Source organism: Apus apus, chromosome 5 (assembly GCF_020740795.1).
Source record: "Apus apus isolate bApuApu2 chromosome 5, bApuApu2.pri.cur, whole genome shotgun sequence".
NCBI classification, from domain to species: Eukaryota; Metazoa; Chordata; class Aves; order Apodiformes; family Apodidae; genus Apus; species Apus apus.
The window spans coordinates 33,321,812-33,337,474 of NC_067286.1; the positions used below are offsets into that span (position 1 = coordinate 33,321,812).

Consider the following 15,663-nt stretch of genomic DNA (forward strand, 5'->3'; position numbering starts at 1 on the left):
AAACACTTGGAGATTTTGGATGCACTTTTGAAAAGTCTAAAAATGTAAACAGTTTTCTTTCCCCTCCCAGGAAGTCTTAATGCACTAAAGACGTAAGCAAAGAAGTTAAATTGCAAGTGACCAAATCAATTATTCTTCAGATCAGACTGGGGCAGAATTTTTTCGTTCTTAACTAAATGGAACTAGACTCCTTGTGAAGTAGGTATTATTTCTTGTCTGGGTTTAAAAATGAATGTAAGAACTCACAGTAAATATTGCATATTTTTCCTTTTGAAAAACCTTTTCCTTTAAGGCTCAGAATATCTGGAGATAGAAAGCACCTTTTTATCCAATGGAGACAGGATTATTTGTTTAGAAAGCCTCTGCACGTTAGGGAGGAGGGGACTACTACAATCAAGTGTAACAAATCCTTCTTCCTTGGTAGAGAAAAAAAAAACATAAGCAAATGGGACTTCCTTGTCTCTAATTTAGAGAAGTACTTTGCACGACTAAGTGCTTTTATATTTTGGTATCTCCAATCAAAGTTTTTGGTTTATCTGGGGTCCAGATCCCTATTGTTTTGGGTATAATACCACCAGCTTCTGGAGAAGCTTTGGAAACCCCTTCAGTATTTGGCCTTATATATTTTAATTGGGAGAATTTCACCTGAAATCACCTTGAAAATAATTATTGCTGCTAGTGTGGAGACAAAGATTGTGTCTTACCTTCAATGTGGAAAATACTTGTAACAAGACATGCCTTGCTATAAGGAGATGACCGGTTAGCAGCTCTAGCAGAGTCCCATAGCATCACTGGAGCTCTTGGTCAGCAAACCTTATCCATGACAATGACCACAAGATCAAATTTGTCACTGGAATGCTAATGGTGAGTAAGGAAGCGAGGTTTCTTAAGTGCTTCCCTTTCAACAGAAGCAAAATTATCTAAAGGTATTTTTTAAGTTACTAGAATAAAGAATGCAGAGGCTAGTAGATTAATTCTTGCCCATTTACAAGTCTTGCTAATTATAACATTCTTCTAATTGTAACATTATTCTAATTGTTTGGGTAGCAGCTAAATACATCTCATTTTCCTGCAAAAAGCAATATATTCAAAATTAGTAAAAGAAGGCTGATATTGCTTCAGGAATTATAAAAGATGGTGATCTCCATCTTCTCGCTGGAGGGGTTCAAACCTGTAACTCACACACCTCCAGAGGTGTAGCCTCTTAGCCATGAGGCAGAAGCCTGTTTGAATGGGAGGACTCCGCACTTCCCCTGCTGAGGCTGTTCAACAATTCAGGAAATAATTCTGGATTGGGAAGGGTTCTTGGCTTGTTTTTGCCATGCTCTAAGACTAATTTTGTATTTTTATCCAGTGTCTGGCTGGCTACCCAAGCACCCCTTGAGGATTAGGTAGAGCCCAGGTGTTACCCTGTCCTTCCTCATATTCTCCCTGCCCTGCTGATAAATGATGACACTAGATGACAATTTTCATTCGTGATCACCTTCTCTGGAATTCTTAGAGCTTTGATTGTTTTGCCATACTTCTTCTAGACCCTTTTTTTTTTTTTTTTTTTAATCTTTTATATTTTAATTAAGCCATCTGCTCCTGCTGTGGTATTTTGTGCAATGCCTGATCCTGTAGGCATGTGTGAGGCGGGTCCTTACCAGGCTGGTTCCCCCAGGGAATATAGGGGAGGAATTGCCAAGTTTATGGATTCAGACTGGCTTTAGAACTGAGATAGCTGTAGACCTGTGCAGATTGACCAAGTTTCAAATAGTTCTAGGCATGCACAGAAGTTTAGGTGCCTGACAAGAAAACATAGCTCTGTGGTTTCAGTTGCTTAAGGAATAAGTGAGGCAAGGTTTGAGGATCATGTGCTTGGGCTCCAGCATTTGTATATTACACAAATCCCACTGTGGGCACTTAATTAAGGCTTTAATGGAGGTGCCTTTCAACCTCTTTGCAACTATTCACCCAACTGTTAACTAGAAATGGTTCCCAGTTTTGTAAACATCCAGATACACAAAAGATAGACACAAATTTTTTTTTAACAAGCAACAAGTATTCTAGGGGCAGCCTGTGCTGGTCTTATCTTCAGGTTTGTGCATAATTCTTATCCTTTTGATGTCTCATTTGTTGCTGCTGAGAACACAAAAACAAGCTGGAAATAATAACACTGTTGGCGAGCTCCAGAAATTAGAGTATAGCCTCAACTACTAAAGCAGAAAATGAAAAAAAAAAAAAGTTTTTAATTGAAAGAAATGTACCGTATTCTGACAAATACTGCTTGCATGCTGGATAACTTGGGCTCATGGGAGCCCCTGAGAAGAAGTTTTCTGAGGCTCGGTAACTTCATGCTCGTAAGGATCAGAAAGGCTGCAACAAAGTGTGAGACACTGTGGGAAGGAGGAAGCAACAAGGAATCTGAACCCAGGCAAACATTTTTTGCTTTTTTAACTGTTCTCAAATATGTTACCTGCAACAGTTCCCTGTGGCAGCTGAGTCATAAGGTTGTTTGGGATTTAAAGCATAAACTACTATAGCAATGCTTACCTGCTGCAACAGTGACTGTTGAAGAACTTACTTAAGTCATTTCTTACTATTTTTTTAAATTGATAAATGGTATATGCAGCATTAAAAATGGGTTTCTTACTTCAATTGCAGTAGCACAGCTTTAAAGCCCATAAATCTTATAGCCATTGCACTGCCTGTTGAAGTCACTTGAAGTTTTGCAATGGAGTTGCAATACTGCACTGGCTGCAGTATTGTTAAAAAAAGGGAAAAAATAACCAGTGGTGAAGTAAGAGTGCTTTTCTGGATGACCCAGCTCATTCTTTCATGAGTCTGTTTTGTCTATTTGGAAGTACAAAATGCCACAACGTGGTATTTTATTTCCCAATGTAGAAAGGTGTTCTATGTTAGGATGAGAAATCAGGACCACATTTCCCCACAGGGGCTATCTTACTTGTATTTCAGCCACTTTTAGAGGACTTTGGGGCATTAGAATGTAGACAATTGGTAGGATTTTTTTTTATTTCTCAGAATAAAGAATAAGTCAAAAGAGACTATGACTAAATTCAGCATCAAAGCCACATGCGCCTTCTATGATCTAACGAATATTCAGATGCCCAGACCTAAAAAAACCATATAATTTTTAACAAAAAATAAAGTTATGTTGTCAAATGATAGTTATGTTCAGAACAGAGATCTGGAGTAAAAGTAGTCAGTGTTTATGTATTTAAATTCAGGGCTTAATGGTCTGTAAATGAATGACACTGGTTAGGGAATGAGGGAGAGTTGGAGGCTAGTAGCAAATAGCACATTATTTTTCTTATACTTTCTCCTTTGCCTCACTCAGTTTACAATGAAATTTAGCCACCAACTCCCACCACTGTTTTTCTTGGAGAGCAGAGTAGGATGAAGAAACGGAGCTATTAAATGTAAAAGACACCCCTGCATGGCAATAGAAGCTGGATTCTGTGTGTTTTGGTAACAGGAACTATAGGAAAAAATAAAAAGGGATTACTCAGCTCTGCCTAACCTGTAAAGTCTGAAGCCATTCTCAGTTCCTACCATTTCTTATCCCTTCCCCACCTCTCAGCCCCATGTACAAAAATAGACCTTTTTAGTCAAACAATAATTTTTTTTAAGCTCTTTAGTTCCAACTGGTAATGCTGCTGCCATGACACGTAATTTAAAATTTGTTATGCTCCCATGTGTTGAACACATGGCTAGCAGCTCTTCCAACCATCAGGATCCATATAATCACAGCAAAGCTGTTAGCATCATAATTAAAGCAAACATGGACTGATACTACATACTTCCTTCTCATGGTGAATTAGGAAGATGAACTGGAATTAAATGCCATTCTTCACCTAACAGCAAAAGGCTTGAGTGGACCATGTATGTACCTGGTAAATAATTCATTTAGCCCTTTTACTGTCTCATATTTGGAAAGCTTGGTTAGGACCTAGTCCTGTGCCAATCAGCCATATTTGTGGTTCATGGGGTCCTTCAGGATGGCAATTACACCCTGTTATTCTATATTTCCTTTTAGATTTTATTTCTTTGCATTTAAGTAGCTCCTTGTCGGTGACTGAACATTTTAAGGGAACTTGCAGTCTTTGCTCATGGTTGGAATCTGCCTTTGGCTCCAGGCACCAAAAACGAGTGTCCCTTAAAGACACGGTAACTCTTTATTCTAAAAGAAGACTGATTATAATACTACAATTCCTGAACATGATACTTACTTAAGAGTATTGTATGACTTCAAACAAAACTGAATTTTAAAGTGTATGCCTGTATATACACGTGGCAATGGATTTGGTATGTTGTTTCAGTTTTGTTGCTGTTGTTTTTTGTTTAAGGTGTATCAGATTGCCATTCGTTTTTTACCAAGCGTGATGGATATATAATTCATTCTTATTGTCAACTCCACTAGCCTGAAACCTTGGCTGTATATGTCTCAAATGAGAGATAACATAATGTAATTCCCTGATAGCCTTGATAGCTTCTGACTTGGATGGAGAGATACCTTAAATCTTACCTATAGCGCACTTAGCTAACAAAACAGTGAACATCTCCCCTAGAGGTCATGTAAAACTGTACCTTTCCTGGTACATTTTAAATTTTTGTGCGGTCATGGTAGCATCTTCTGAATTTGCCTACCTTCCTTTTCTCCTTTCATAACTCTGAATGTGACTGACTGAAAAGTTGTCTTTGAACTCTTCGTCCTTATAATCCAGACATTTCTGATTTGTATGTAAAAGAGAAGTACTTGCCTAAAAATTAATTAACAGGACAAGTGTTGCAGCATTACAAATTAGGTAAGAGTTGGTTTAGTGAGCTTACCAGCAAAAAGGCCAGAAGATTTCAGGTTTGTTTTGCATTGGTGCTGTTATGGACTTTTTCCAACAAATGTAAATGTTCAAAAATTAGCTTTTGTACAGCATGAAAACAAAGCTTTTTCAACACTTCCACACAGCTACTGGTTAGAGGGTGTGGACACAAGTCTCCTCTTCATTGTCAGAAAAATACTTCTTTTCATCCCCAACTCCTGACATTTGGAAACACAGGGGCTTGAATGTTACTTTGCCAACAATGAGACCAAAAACTTAATTGACTTGGCAGTCAGTTCTTTCTGCCTGTGTCCTTCTTCAGTTTAACAGATGAAGATACACTTCTTTGTATTTTGATAAAATAAACCTCAGATCAGCTTTACTTACAGTCCTGTAAGTGACACTTGAGACTCTGTCATCACATTCACAGAACTAGTTCCACATTTCTTTGGTTTTCTTATGAGTTGCTGAACAGATTAGCAGCATGGTTTTGTTAGGTGAATGCAAAAGTGCCAATAAAAAGCAGCATATCACTATTCCCCCTCCTAAATAATTCACTAAGCATTTGGATATTACTTTCTTCTGTGGATTGACATCTTTATGTTCTTTACTACTGAGTTTATTATAAGACTATATTATCATTTTAAAAGTGGATGTTAGTGTTTGTGTATGCATATATCTACATACACACACACACATGCACCCCCAGAAAGTTTTAGGTCACAGATCAAATACTATAATCTTCTCAGTTACACAATGCTTTTTTTAGAGTCATAAATATTTCTTTACCAGACAAAATCAATGTTGCTTGGCAATACACTTTATTTTTTATAGCTTCTTTCAAGCACATTGTGTCTTAAATATGTTAGAGGTAATTAACACACTTGCAGAATTTTAGACACTCTAAAAAGTTTTTAATTTAGTGAAAATTCTAAACAATAGCAATATACATGCTCCTTAATTCACATGCATCATAAATATAAAAGAGTGACTACACCTGTAAGATCTGAGCAGCTATTTACATTCTTGTAAATATTGTTTGGTGGAGGAAGCTTTTTAGTGACGGGGATAGTGGGTATCTTTGTTCATTGATTCCAAAGATCAGCACTGTGATGATTCTTTATAAAAAAACTACATATACATTTTTGGACTGTTGTTGGACCTGTAGGAGGGACAACTTTTTTCCTTTTTTTTTTTTTTTTTTTTTTTTTAATTACTATGGGACTACCAGTAACAGTACAGAAAGGCAGCTTTCCTATGAAACTGACATTAGAATAATTAATCTCATTATCATGGTGTAATTGCTGTATTTTATTACAATTTTGCAATAGTGCTGTTGAGTCCTCCTGGTGAAACACTCAAACTTCCTGGTGGACTCATCAGATGACTGCTCACTGCTGCATGTTTGATTTCTTCCAGCAGATAGTTCCTCTAAGACACAATTGTATTATGCAGTGTAAAGGGTTGTTGGTTTTTGGTGGGTTTTGGCCTGCATTTAAAGACAAAACATCTATAAATTGTGTGATTTTTTTCCTTCACCTGCTCTGTGCAGGTCTATCATAAACAGAAGGGCAGCTTCTCAGGTCCCACTGGAGTCACAGGCAGCCAGGGATCTGTGTTCTGCTCAGTTTGGGTGCCAGATTATCACATCCTCATGCAGGGCGTGTGATGAGCTAAAGGGCTGCAAGAAATCAGACATGGGATTTCTGATACTACTAAGCAAACAATACCACTTTGCCCCTCCCTTTTCAAGCCCCCCATTGGCTGTACACACTGCCTTTTATTATGTGCTGGACCTTACTAAGCGCTTAAAAAATGAAATAAATTGCCTTCACGGTTGCTTTGTTTTAGTGATTAAAATGGATCTTCCTGGAGCTAATGAGGACAGAATGGAGCTGAGATTACCTTCAAAGTACTGGTAAAACAGTTGAGTACCTGAAGAAACATCAGTTATTCAGGAATGGAGATCTAGCCTCCAAGCAGCTGGAAGTCTTGTGGCAGCACCAGCAGCTGGCTGTGGGGCTGGGTGGGAGGAATCACCACTTCACATACCTGGGGCCACAGGGCATTAGTGGGTTCTGATCTTAGATTCATGCCACGATATATGTGTTTTTTTCTGGTTTTGGAGACAAGCTTTGCAACTCTCAATACCTGTCTGAAAGCTAAGCAGGAGTGCAGACAGAGTGAGCTTACTACACAGTGAATACAAGCTCTCTCCTGTGAACAGCTGGGTTGCTCCCATCCTGTTCCAGGCACTGGAAGTGGAAGGAGCTCTGCGGTTCACACAAACTTCTCAATTTCATGTCATGTGTGAGTATAAACCCCACTGCCTTACATAGTATTTAGTTTTCTCTTCCAGAATTATTTTAAAGAGGAAATATTATGAAAGACGTGATCATTCAGCCTAGAGTGTTACAGAGTTTTGCAGTTTACCCACAAATGACACAAAGGGAATGACTCTCTCCATACATAATTTATTACAATTGCCCGAGTGCTGGGATAGGAAGAGCAAATGCTGTGCTGTTTATTATAATCTTACGCAGCTTGGACCTTTAGATTCTGCTAGCTTCTTATCTGTTTTTTTTCCTAAGGGGTCATCATTATTTTACTGTGTCTTTCTGTAGGACGGAGAAAGAAAGTACAATTTTTTTCCATAGATTTGAAGTTCAAAGCTGTAAGCCAATGCTGTTTTTCATAGTTCTAATGCCCCATGCACATTGCTTGAAATGTTTCAGAGGCTCCGTGAAAATAACAAAATTCTAGGTAACTTTATATTCTCATCTTTCAAAAAGGGAGAGCTCAGTTTTCTAGAATATAAAGTTCTTCAGTCTCCTAGGGGCAAAAAGGCAATTTAAGCTCCCCAGAGCAACTTCAAGAGCAGTGATAGCTAGCAATGTTATTGGAGTATCAATGTTTTCCAGAAGATCATCAATTCTAATAACCTTTATATCCTGGATTTAGATTCAGAGGATGTTGACACAACCTTATTAACACAGACAAATGTCTCCATCTTCACTTATAATATCCCAGGGACACATAATTTAAGCACTTTATAATGCACCCATGCTGCTGGTACTAAGAAAAGGACCAGCGGGAGAGATTAATTTCCACACAACAGTACCATTGATAAGAAAGATGTGCAAACGTTGAGGAAAGTTGTGGACAAGGAACAATTAAAACTAGCAGAAAAACACTCCAGTGGATAGAGTCAAAAAAGCAATTCTTCAATTTTTTAATTTGTGGAGCAATAACTGAGACAAATGAGCCTCTGAAATATTTTGGAAAATGTCACTTTGCAAACCTTGTAGATTGCTTAAATGTTTATTAAAATAGACCAAAAGCCAAAATTCCCTCTGTAAAATAAATACTTCATCTTTGCTAAGTAACAATATTTGTGAACAAAACATAAAACTATAATTTTCATGTGTCAAACACAGTAACATTTAAGATTAAATGTTGGAATCAGACTGGGCATTTTTTTTACATCTTCCTATTTACAAGCTGCTCATTAAGACCATTTACCTCACGTTAGCTATTAAAATGACTAACATTTTTAAAGTTTGCTCCATGACTAAAATAAAACAACAGAAATGTCCTTTTACCATAACTTAACAAAAAGCAGAACCATATTTTTGTTATCTAGGAGAACATACTGTTATAAATACAGCTGTTTTTCATCTACAATTATATAAATAATAAACATGCTGCCATTCACAAGGATTTTAATAGATGATTATATATAAGCAATATTACGATCTAGCAAAGGATAGCATGAGTTTTCATCATTCATTTTTATTGTACTTATTCAGGATCCTTGTCTTCATCTGAAAAATGTGGAACCGACTTCTTTGCTACAACATTATCCAGTCGCTGCCCTTGCAAATAGGGGTTCACACTCTGAAAAAGTTTAAAATTATTTATACTTATTAGAAACAGGGAAACATATACAAGGTAACTAGGATATGTGGATACATGTATATATTTCTTATTTGTCAAATACTTGCAGATCAAGAAGTAAATCTCAAGGGAGTAAATCTAAAAGTCAATCAATGTTTTCTAATATTTTTGTCTGCAAGAATTTAATCCAATCCACTACAAAAATACAATTAAAGGAGGACTATGGAGAATGTACGGCAGTTGGAATTAAATACTGTCTTTTTGTTCCACCCCTCCTTTCCTCGGCTCAGCAGAGAAGCAGCAGCAGATCCAGCTCCCTAATTCTTGAGGCAGGACAGAACTTGTTAGAGAAGTACAGGTAAGCTTTAGTTCAAATCTCTATAGCCTCTGAGGGACCTTATGCTGGGAGACAAGTGAGATACCATGACACCATTTTTGTCTCTTCTTCAACCATCTCCTCTCCAGGAAACCCCTCCTCACTTCCTCCCTTGATGCTGAGATAAAAAACTGCTGGCACAGAAGCAGAGCCAAGTAAGGTTTTGGCACAGGAAATGGCTCTCCTGCCACTGCCAAAACAAGGGAATGCTGGAAAGAAGATCCCTGGAGAGGGTTTAACTTCACTTAGTGCCATGTAAGCAGCACAACATGAGACTGAAGATGAACAGATCATGTCTGAAAACTGTTTAGAGATCACAGTGATTTAGAGAGCCTATGCTTGAATTTTATCTATACCCAAAGAATAAAATTATATTTACTTTATTTGAAAGTATCAAGCAGTCTAGTGGAGCTTCAGAATTAACTTAAATATTATTTACACCCATTTTCTGGCCTGTTACAGCATCAGTGTAAACAAAATTCAAGCATAAGCTTTCTTCTCCACAGATATAGACAAAAATTCTAGCGTGCTGGTTTTTGATGCCAATAAAAATTGTTTGCCTAAGGACAAACTTTGGAGGAATGCAAATTTTCCAGTACCTCTTGATTCTTTTTGGGTTGGCTATATCATAGAAATTACTTTTCTGGAGATAATTCTGTGCTTCTTTCACCAAAATGTAGGAATTCAAAACTATGCAAAAACCCAAAGCTTTTAAAATAGACACGGAATACTTATTTTCAAATATCCCAAGTATTTGTCAAATCTCTGGAAAAGATTTGAAGTTTGTCTGTCTTGAAATTGTAGATGCGATCATAAACACTTAATCCTAGCATAGAGAAGCCCTTTTGCTTTCTGCTGTTGCTTTTTGAGTGCTTTGCCTTCTGCAAGCGAAAACATAGAAATATTACAAACCAGAAATGAGTGTGGCAAAATCTTTCAAAATTGAACTAACCCCATTTCAGTGCTTTAAATGGTTGAAAATAGACACACGTAAACAATTTATTTATGTTTATGATTTGTTTAAAGAAGTTCTGTTTAATGTTCATTTAGTGAAATTCGTCCATTGCATAAACTTTTAGGAATTATTTGAAAATTCTTAGGAAGATTAGTTGGTCTTTTCTTTGGAACTGTACTTGCTTGCTACTTTCTGAAATAAAGTAGAATATATATAAATTTGAATCCTTCTCAGATGACAGAAGATAACACAAAATGCAAAAATTTTTTGCTGATTTGATTAAAAAATGTTTAATTCTATACAGCTGTGCTGAATTCAGAGTAATGTGGTTCCCAGGTACCTTTGTGCACAGGTCTGAGCCCATGGCAACACGACTGTTATTACAGAAGCACTCCCATCATGTTCAGGATAGTAGATAGTGGGCTATGCTCATGCATAGGCATTTTTTAAAAGGGGAGAATCACTAGTTGCATAAGAGGTCGCTGTAGGCTCCCTTGTCCTGCTCTGCAAATTCTGAAAAAACAACACAGTAGCAAGTGGTAGATATATACCTTTGCTATATAAAGTGATGATGTGTATGTATGTTTGGATGTGTGTTTATATACATACATTAAAAATACATTAAATACACAGACATATAGAATATGTAGTTTTGTAGACTCCAGTAGTGCCTGTGTGACTGTCACTATAGCATCATATAGAGACAACAAAGTTACTCTATACACAGTTACATGAGACTTGCTTTAAGCTAAAATCGGGACATTCTGACCCAAAAGACCAATGTGTTGCCAGAAGCTTTCCTCCCTAAACTCTCTGTGCAGAAGGGTATCAAGGAGCAACAGAGAGCACAGAAGGCAGGAGGGGAATCCAGTGGGATTTTTGGCTTCTGGAAAAATATACTCTGCTGCTGACAGCTCCGGGTTACCCTTTGGCTGATAAAGTGAAAATTCTGCATTAGTGATCACTACAGTATTACTTTCAAAACAATAAAATACTTTCAATGATAGTGGATTTACCATTAAATGACATGCTTCTACTAAGAAAATAAATCTGCTGCCAAGCAAGAAACTGAAGCTTCACCTCCGAAATTCCAGGCTACCCCTGGCTGTGTGGCTGTCATGTCTCTCCAGACATTATTCCTTTTGTACTTAACTACATCAGTCAGCATATAGACAGAGAACATATTTATTTTCTTTTTTTTCTCACGTATATATTGCACTAAGCATACTTTAACGTGTTCTAGCTATTAATAACTATTCCACACAACTATTTCCAGAGTAAATTCTACTGACTTTAGAGTCAAAATCAGGTGCCTGCTCTTTTTCCTTTTCAGCCAACAAACTTGAAAATCAAATCTAAGTGGGAAGCAGATACTAAGCTCATGATAGATCATAACATTATGGTTGAACAGTGTTCATTACCAGTGATGTGTGAATCGGTAAGAAATTAACTCATCTTCTCCCCTTCTAGCAAAGACTTCAGGTTTGAGAGTTAAATAAATAAATAAATAATATTCACTTACACTTCAGTTATTCTAAACCAAATTTACTTCACTTACAATATAAACTGTGCTGTTATGTTTTGAAAAGCTACTTTCTGGCAGAGAGCTATACTTTTTCTTGTAGAAGACACACACCGGCAGCAAAGCTAAAGACTTAATGTCTGCCTGAAAGTGATTTTTTGATAAAAGAAAGGCTGATGCTACCAAGAAGAGAGAGAAGATAATGAGGTGGACTCTGCAGAGGTTCTCTGTGAAACATGGATTGCCTTCCTTGTTTCAGTGGCAGAAAGATGAGAACCCATTCATCTTTGCCTTTCAAGCAAGTGGAACACAGAGACAGCATTTTATCTGAGGTAAATCTAAGTATGTAAGCTAATCAAATCACATGAGCTGGAGAACCAGTTCTACTGTCAGTTATCCAAAAAAATATATTAATATGCATGGATAGCAGTAATTAATTTTACCAATGTTTTTAATAGAAAACTTTTTAATTCTGTTTTAAAGATTTTTAAATAATTTTAAGAGGATCGGATAGTATAAAGTTTTTAAATTAACGCTCTGCAGTGAAGTGCACCTCCTGAAAGCAAGAGGCTATTTAGAGAAATGCAACTTGTACTCAATGTACAGTCCTAAAGCCTGCTGTAGTAGTTTATCACACAGATTCCTGTCCTTTACATATTATCTTAGGTATAATGCAGATGCATTAGCCTAGCTTTTCATTTTAACAGCATGATTTTAATTCTTATTAGCTCTCTAGATGATAGAGGGGCTATAGAGTATTCTGATAGTTACCCGCTTTCTTCTTTTTTGACCACCATTAATCTTCTCAAAGAGTAAATTCTTGCTCTGGAAGAGAAAAAATGCAGCCATCAAATTAATTACACTTTTATTTTAAAATACTACTTTTGCTGTTAAATATTAGCAAGTTTCGAGGGGTATGTAGTTTTATGGGAAAGATAAGCCATAAATAAATACTGCTAATGTTTTGCAGTTCTTCAGGAGCAGTCACAGTCTTATCAACAATTAAAAAGACAGTAAATTACCACTATGCTGCACTGTATTTTTGTTCATGTTTAGGCAATAAGGGCTTCAAGAGCATGCCAATATAATGGTATAGACTGGATGTTCCCTATCATATGATGCGTAGTATAAATACATATATAATTAAAAAAAAAAAAGGAAAAAAAAAATGAAGATAATAGTGGAGGGAGAGGAAGCAGGAATCCTGCCTGTAGTACATCTCCCTATACGTCTGAGGTGACACACGAACAGGAATAAAAAAATATTTGCTTTACAAGGGATTTTCTAATTCCTTTTTTAAAAACGACAGTCAGTATCATTCCTACTGTTTCGTTGTCTTTGCTTATTCCCTTCCAGATATCAACACTTCCCAGTGCAAAGTTCTGCTGAAAGGAGTTCAACGCCAACTCTTCCTTTGTTTAAGTAGTGCCCTCAATAAAGTCTCTAAAAACCATTTGGTCTATAACATTTTTAATGGCAAAACTTTTAAAAACTGCCAAAAACCTCTTGGCAGAAGAGAAAGTTATGATGATGAGAAAAGAAAGAAAAGAAAAAAAACCCCAACAAACCAAAACAAAAAAAACCCAAACAACACAAAAACCCCCTCTCTGACCATAGTTTACATAAGTGCATCCACATATTGTTGTATTTCATACAAGTAGTGAATTCTAATAAAGTCTGGAATAACACACACATGCTCAACACATTTTGTTTCAATTGTGTATTATGAAGAAAAACAAAACCAAATCCTAACCTGAAAATGGAAGGAAAGAAGAATTACATGTATAAAAGCAGAACACTGTATAAACAAGGCCATTAATTCTACTATAAACAACTGACCTAACATTGATTATATAAATAGAAAGTGTAATTCTAGTGCGAGACAAATTCACCAAACACTTCTACCCTCTCTCCAGCTTTGATATGAGAAAAAACAAACATTTTCAAGTGTTACAGTGAAATCTGCCAAAATTGTCTGTTTTGTACTTCTCATGTTCATTAAACCCCAAATTCATAAGGCCTATCTCTTGCCCAACCTCAGTTATTTAGTCTGAGCTGTGCCAAAAGGGAACAGAAATGAAGCTGGCCAAAGGAGACATTCTTGGCTAGTCATTTATGCAAACTCACTTTGGGAAAACTTAAATTTAACATTTTAAAGAAACCCACAGATGCATAAATTATTGTCTTTAGGAAATGAAGCACTACCAAAGCCTCTCTTTGTAAACTATTTGATCTTACACTTTTAATGAAAGAAAAAATAGTGTTCCTGAAATAAAAAATAAAAAAAAAAAAATGACTACAGGAGCTAACATTTCTGTTGCTCAGGAAAATTCCATACAGTAGAATTGTTTCTGCTCAAGAAGATCATATTTTGTTTAGTCTGGGAATGTCTTAAGACTGTAACTACTTCTTAAGCATTATGTGGATTGCAAAGCAAATGACGTTATGGAGCATGAGCTAAGAGTTTGCTTGTACGGCAACAGCAATCCTGAAAACTTGTTTGACTGCGTAAGAGACTGAGCTCATCAGCCACCAAGATTTGCCCATGAAGTGCTCACCATTCTCATCCCTCACCTAGGAGTTGCTAAGAATGAAGGTGCAGAGTTTCTCCAGTTAAAGATATACCTCATGTGGAGATGGGCTGCATGTGAATTGCTATTTTCCCATCACTCCTAGAGCTTCCTTTGCACCCTCACAGCTAGGGTTGGAATTTGGGTGGGAAAAACTCAAGTGTTAAAATGCTGAACTACTGTCAGAGAGATTTACCCTTAGATCTTTCAGATGTCACTGAAACTTCTTTAAGTCATTAATAATCAGCAGCTCTGTAATCTGGGCGTGCACAATTATTAAGCAAAAATGAAAAGGAAAACTGCATTAGCCTTTCAGAAGGGATTTTTTTTTTCCCAATTTACAGCCTTATCAGGAATATCAAGCATGGCAATCTCTATTACACCAAGCATACTACTCTGAATTAAACAACCTATGCTATCTGAAATTGCAGAGGGGGACCAGAACCATAATAACCCATCCTAATAATCACCATTGCCATCCAGATGTTTAATGTCAGTTGATGCACTTAATGTTACTCTCTAAAACTAGACTTGGAATAAAATAAAATCTGAGTGACTAGTTTCAGGTTTCTGTTAAAATTAGAAAGCCAGAGATGGTAACTTCTTTAACAAAGAGTTCAACTTCATCAAATATTTGTATCCCTTCTTCTCATTTACCTTTCTTTGTACTGACTTGGATACCTCCACTGCACCTGATACACAAAATCAGCATTATTTCTACCCTTAGAGTGAAGTGTTCTCCACTGTTTCAGTAAAAAGAAGTATTTGCTGAAAAACATAGTTGCTTTTAATTTTGTATTTATACCAACACTGGTGTCAGAAACCACAGCTGAACTGCCCTCCTCTTTTTAACCCCTACACGTGGTAGTGGTTAACACTCTGGGTTTCAATAAATAACAGCTTACATATAAGTGGTTTTTAGATTTGTATTGTAAATTGTATATTGTAAACTATCATCACGCAAGTCTTTCTGGATGCCAACAATGCTTCTTCAAAGCATCTAAAGAGTCAAGTTGCAAGATGCAGAAAAGGCAGACTGAAATGGAAGCACCTGACTCCTGCAAGGAAAAGTCTGAACTGAGGGGGAAAAAAACCTCCAGAAATCTTATAACCTATAGTTGCACACTAGGGTAGAAACCTCCAAAAGTCCCTCATCTTACTATTACCACTGTCCCCTCTGTGATCTCCACATATGAGGAGAAAAAAAGTTTTCGGGGTTGGGGAAGAGAGTATAAGCTGTGTATCTAGCCCTGTAAACAGAGGCTCTTCCTGAGACTTTCAACAGCATATTGACATATGGAAAGTTGTCCCAAAAACAGGAAAATTCCTCCTCTTCCCTCTCCTAACCCAGGATACATTTATCATTATCTATATATTTGTATCTTCATATGTATTAGCAGTATTTACATATAATATTTAGCAGCTAAGTGGAATAATACAGTTTGCTGTATGAGACAGCTTCTAGGCTTGCTTTACCTCTGTAAAATGTGTCAACTATTGAGAGGTTACTGCAGAGATCCCAC

General features: G+C 36.7%; 1 protein-coding gene across 2 annotated transcripts in view; it reads right to left on the reverse strand.

Moving 5' to 3' along the window:
• Nucleotides 1-7,274: 7,274 nt before the first annotated feature.
• Nucleotides 7,275-15,663, reverse strand: part of LOC127385055 (neuroendocrine protein 7B2) — a 44,683-nt gene continuing 36,294 nt past the window's right edge. For both annotated transcript variants that reach the window (XM_051620296.1, XM_051620295.1), the window contains exons 5-6: nucleotides 12,342-12,395; nucleotides 7,275-8,717 (exon numbers count right to left, since the gene is read on the reverse strand). In XM_051620296.1, the coding sequence (XP_051476256.1) occupies nucleotides 8,622-8,717; nucleotides 12,342-12,395 (150 nt within the window). In that variant the 3' untranslated portion in view covers nucleotides 7,275-8,621. The remainder of the gene's footprint in view (nucleotides 8,718-12,341; nucleotides 12,396-15,663) is intronic.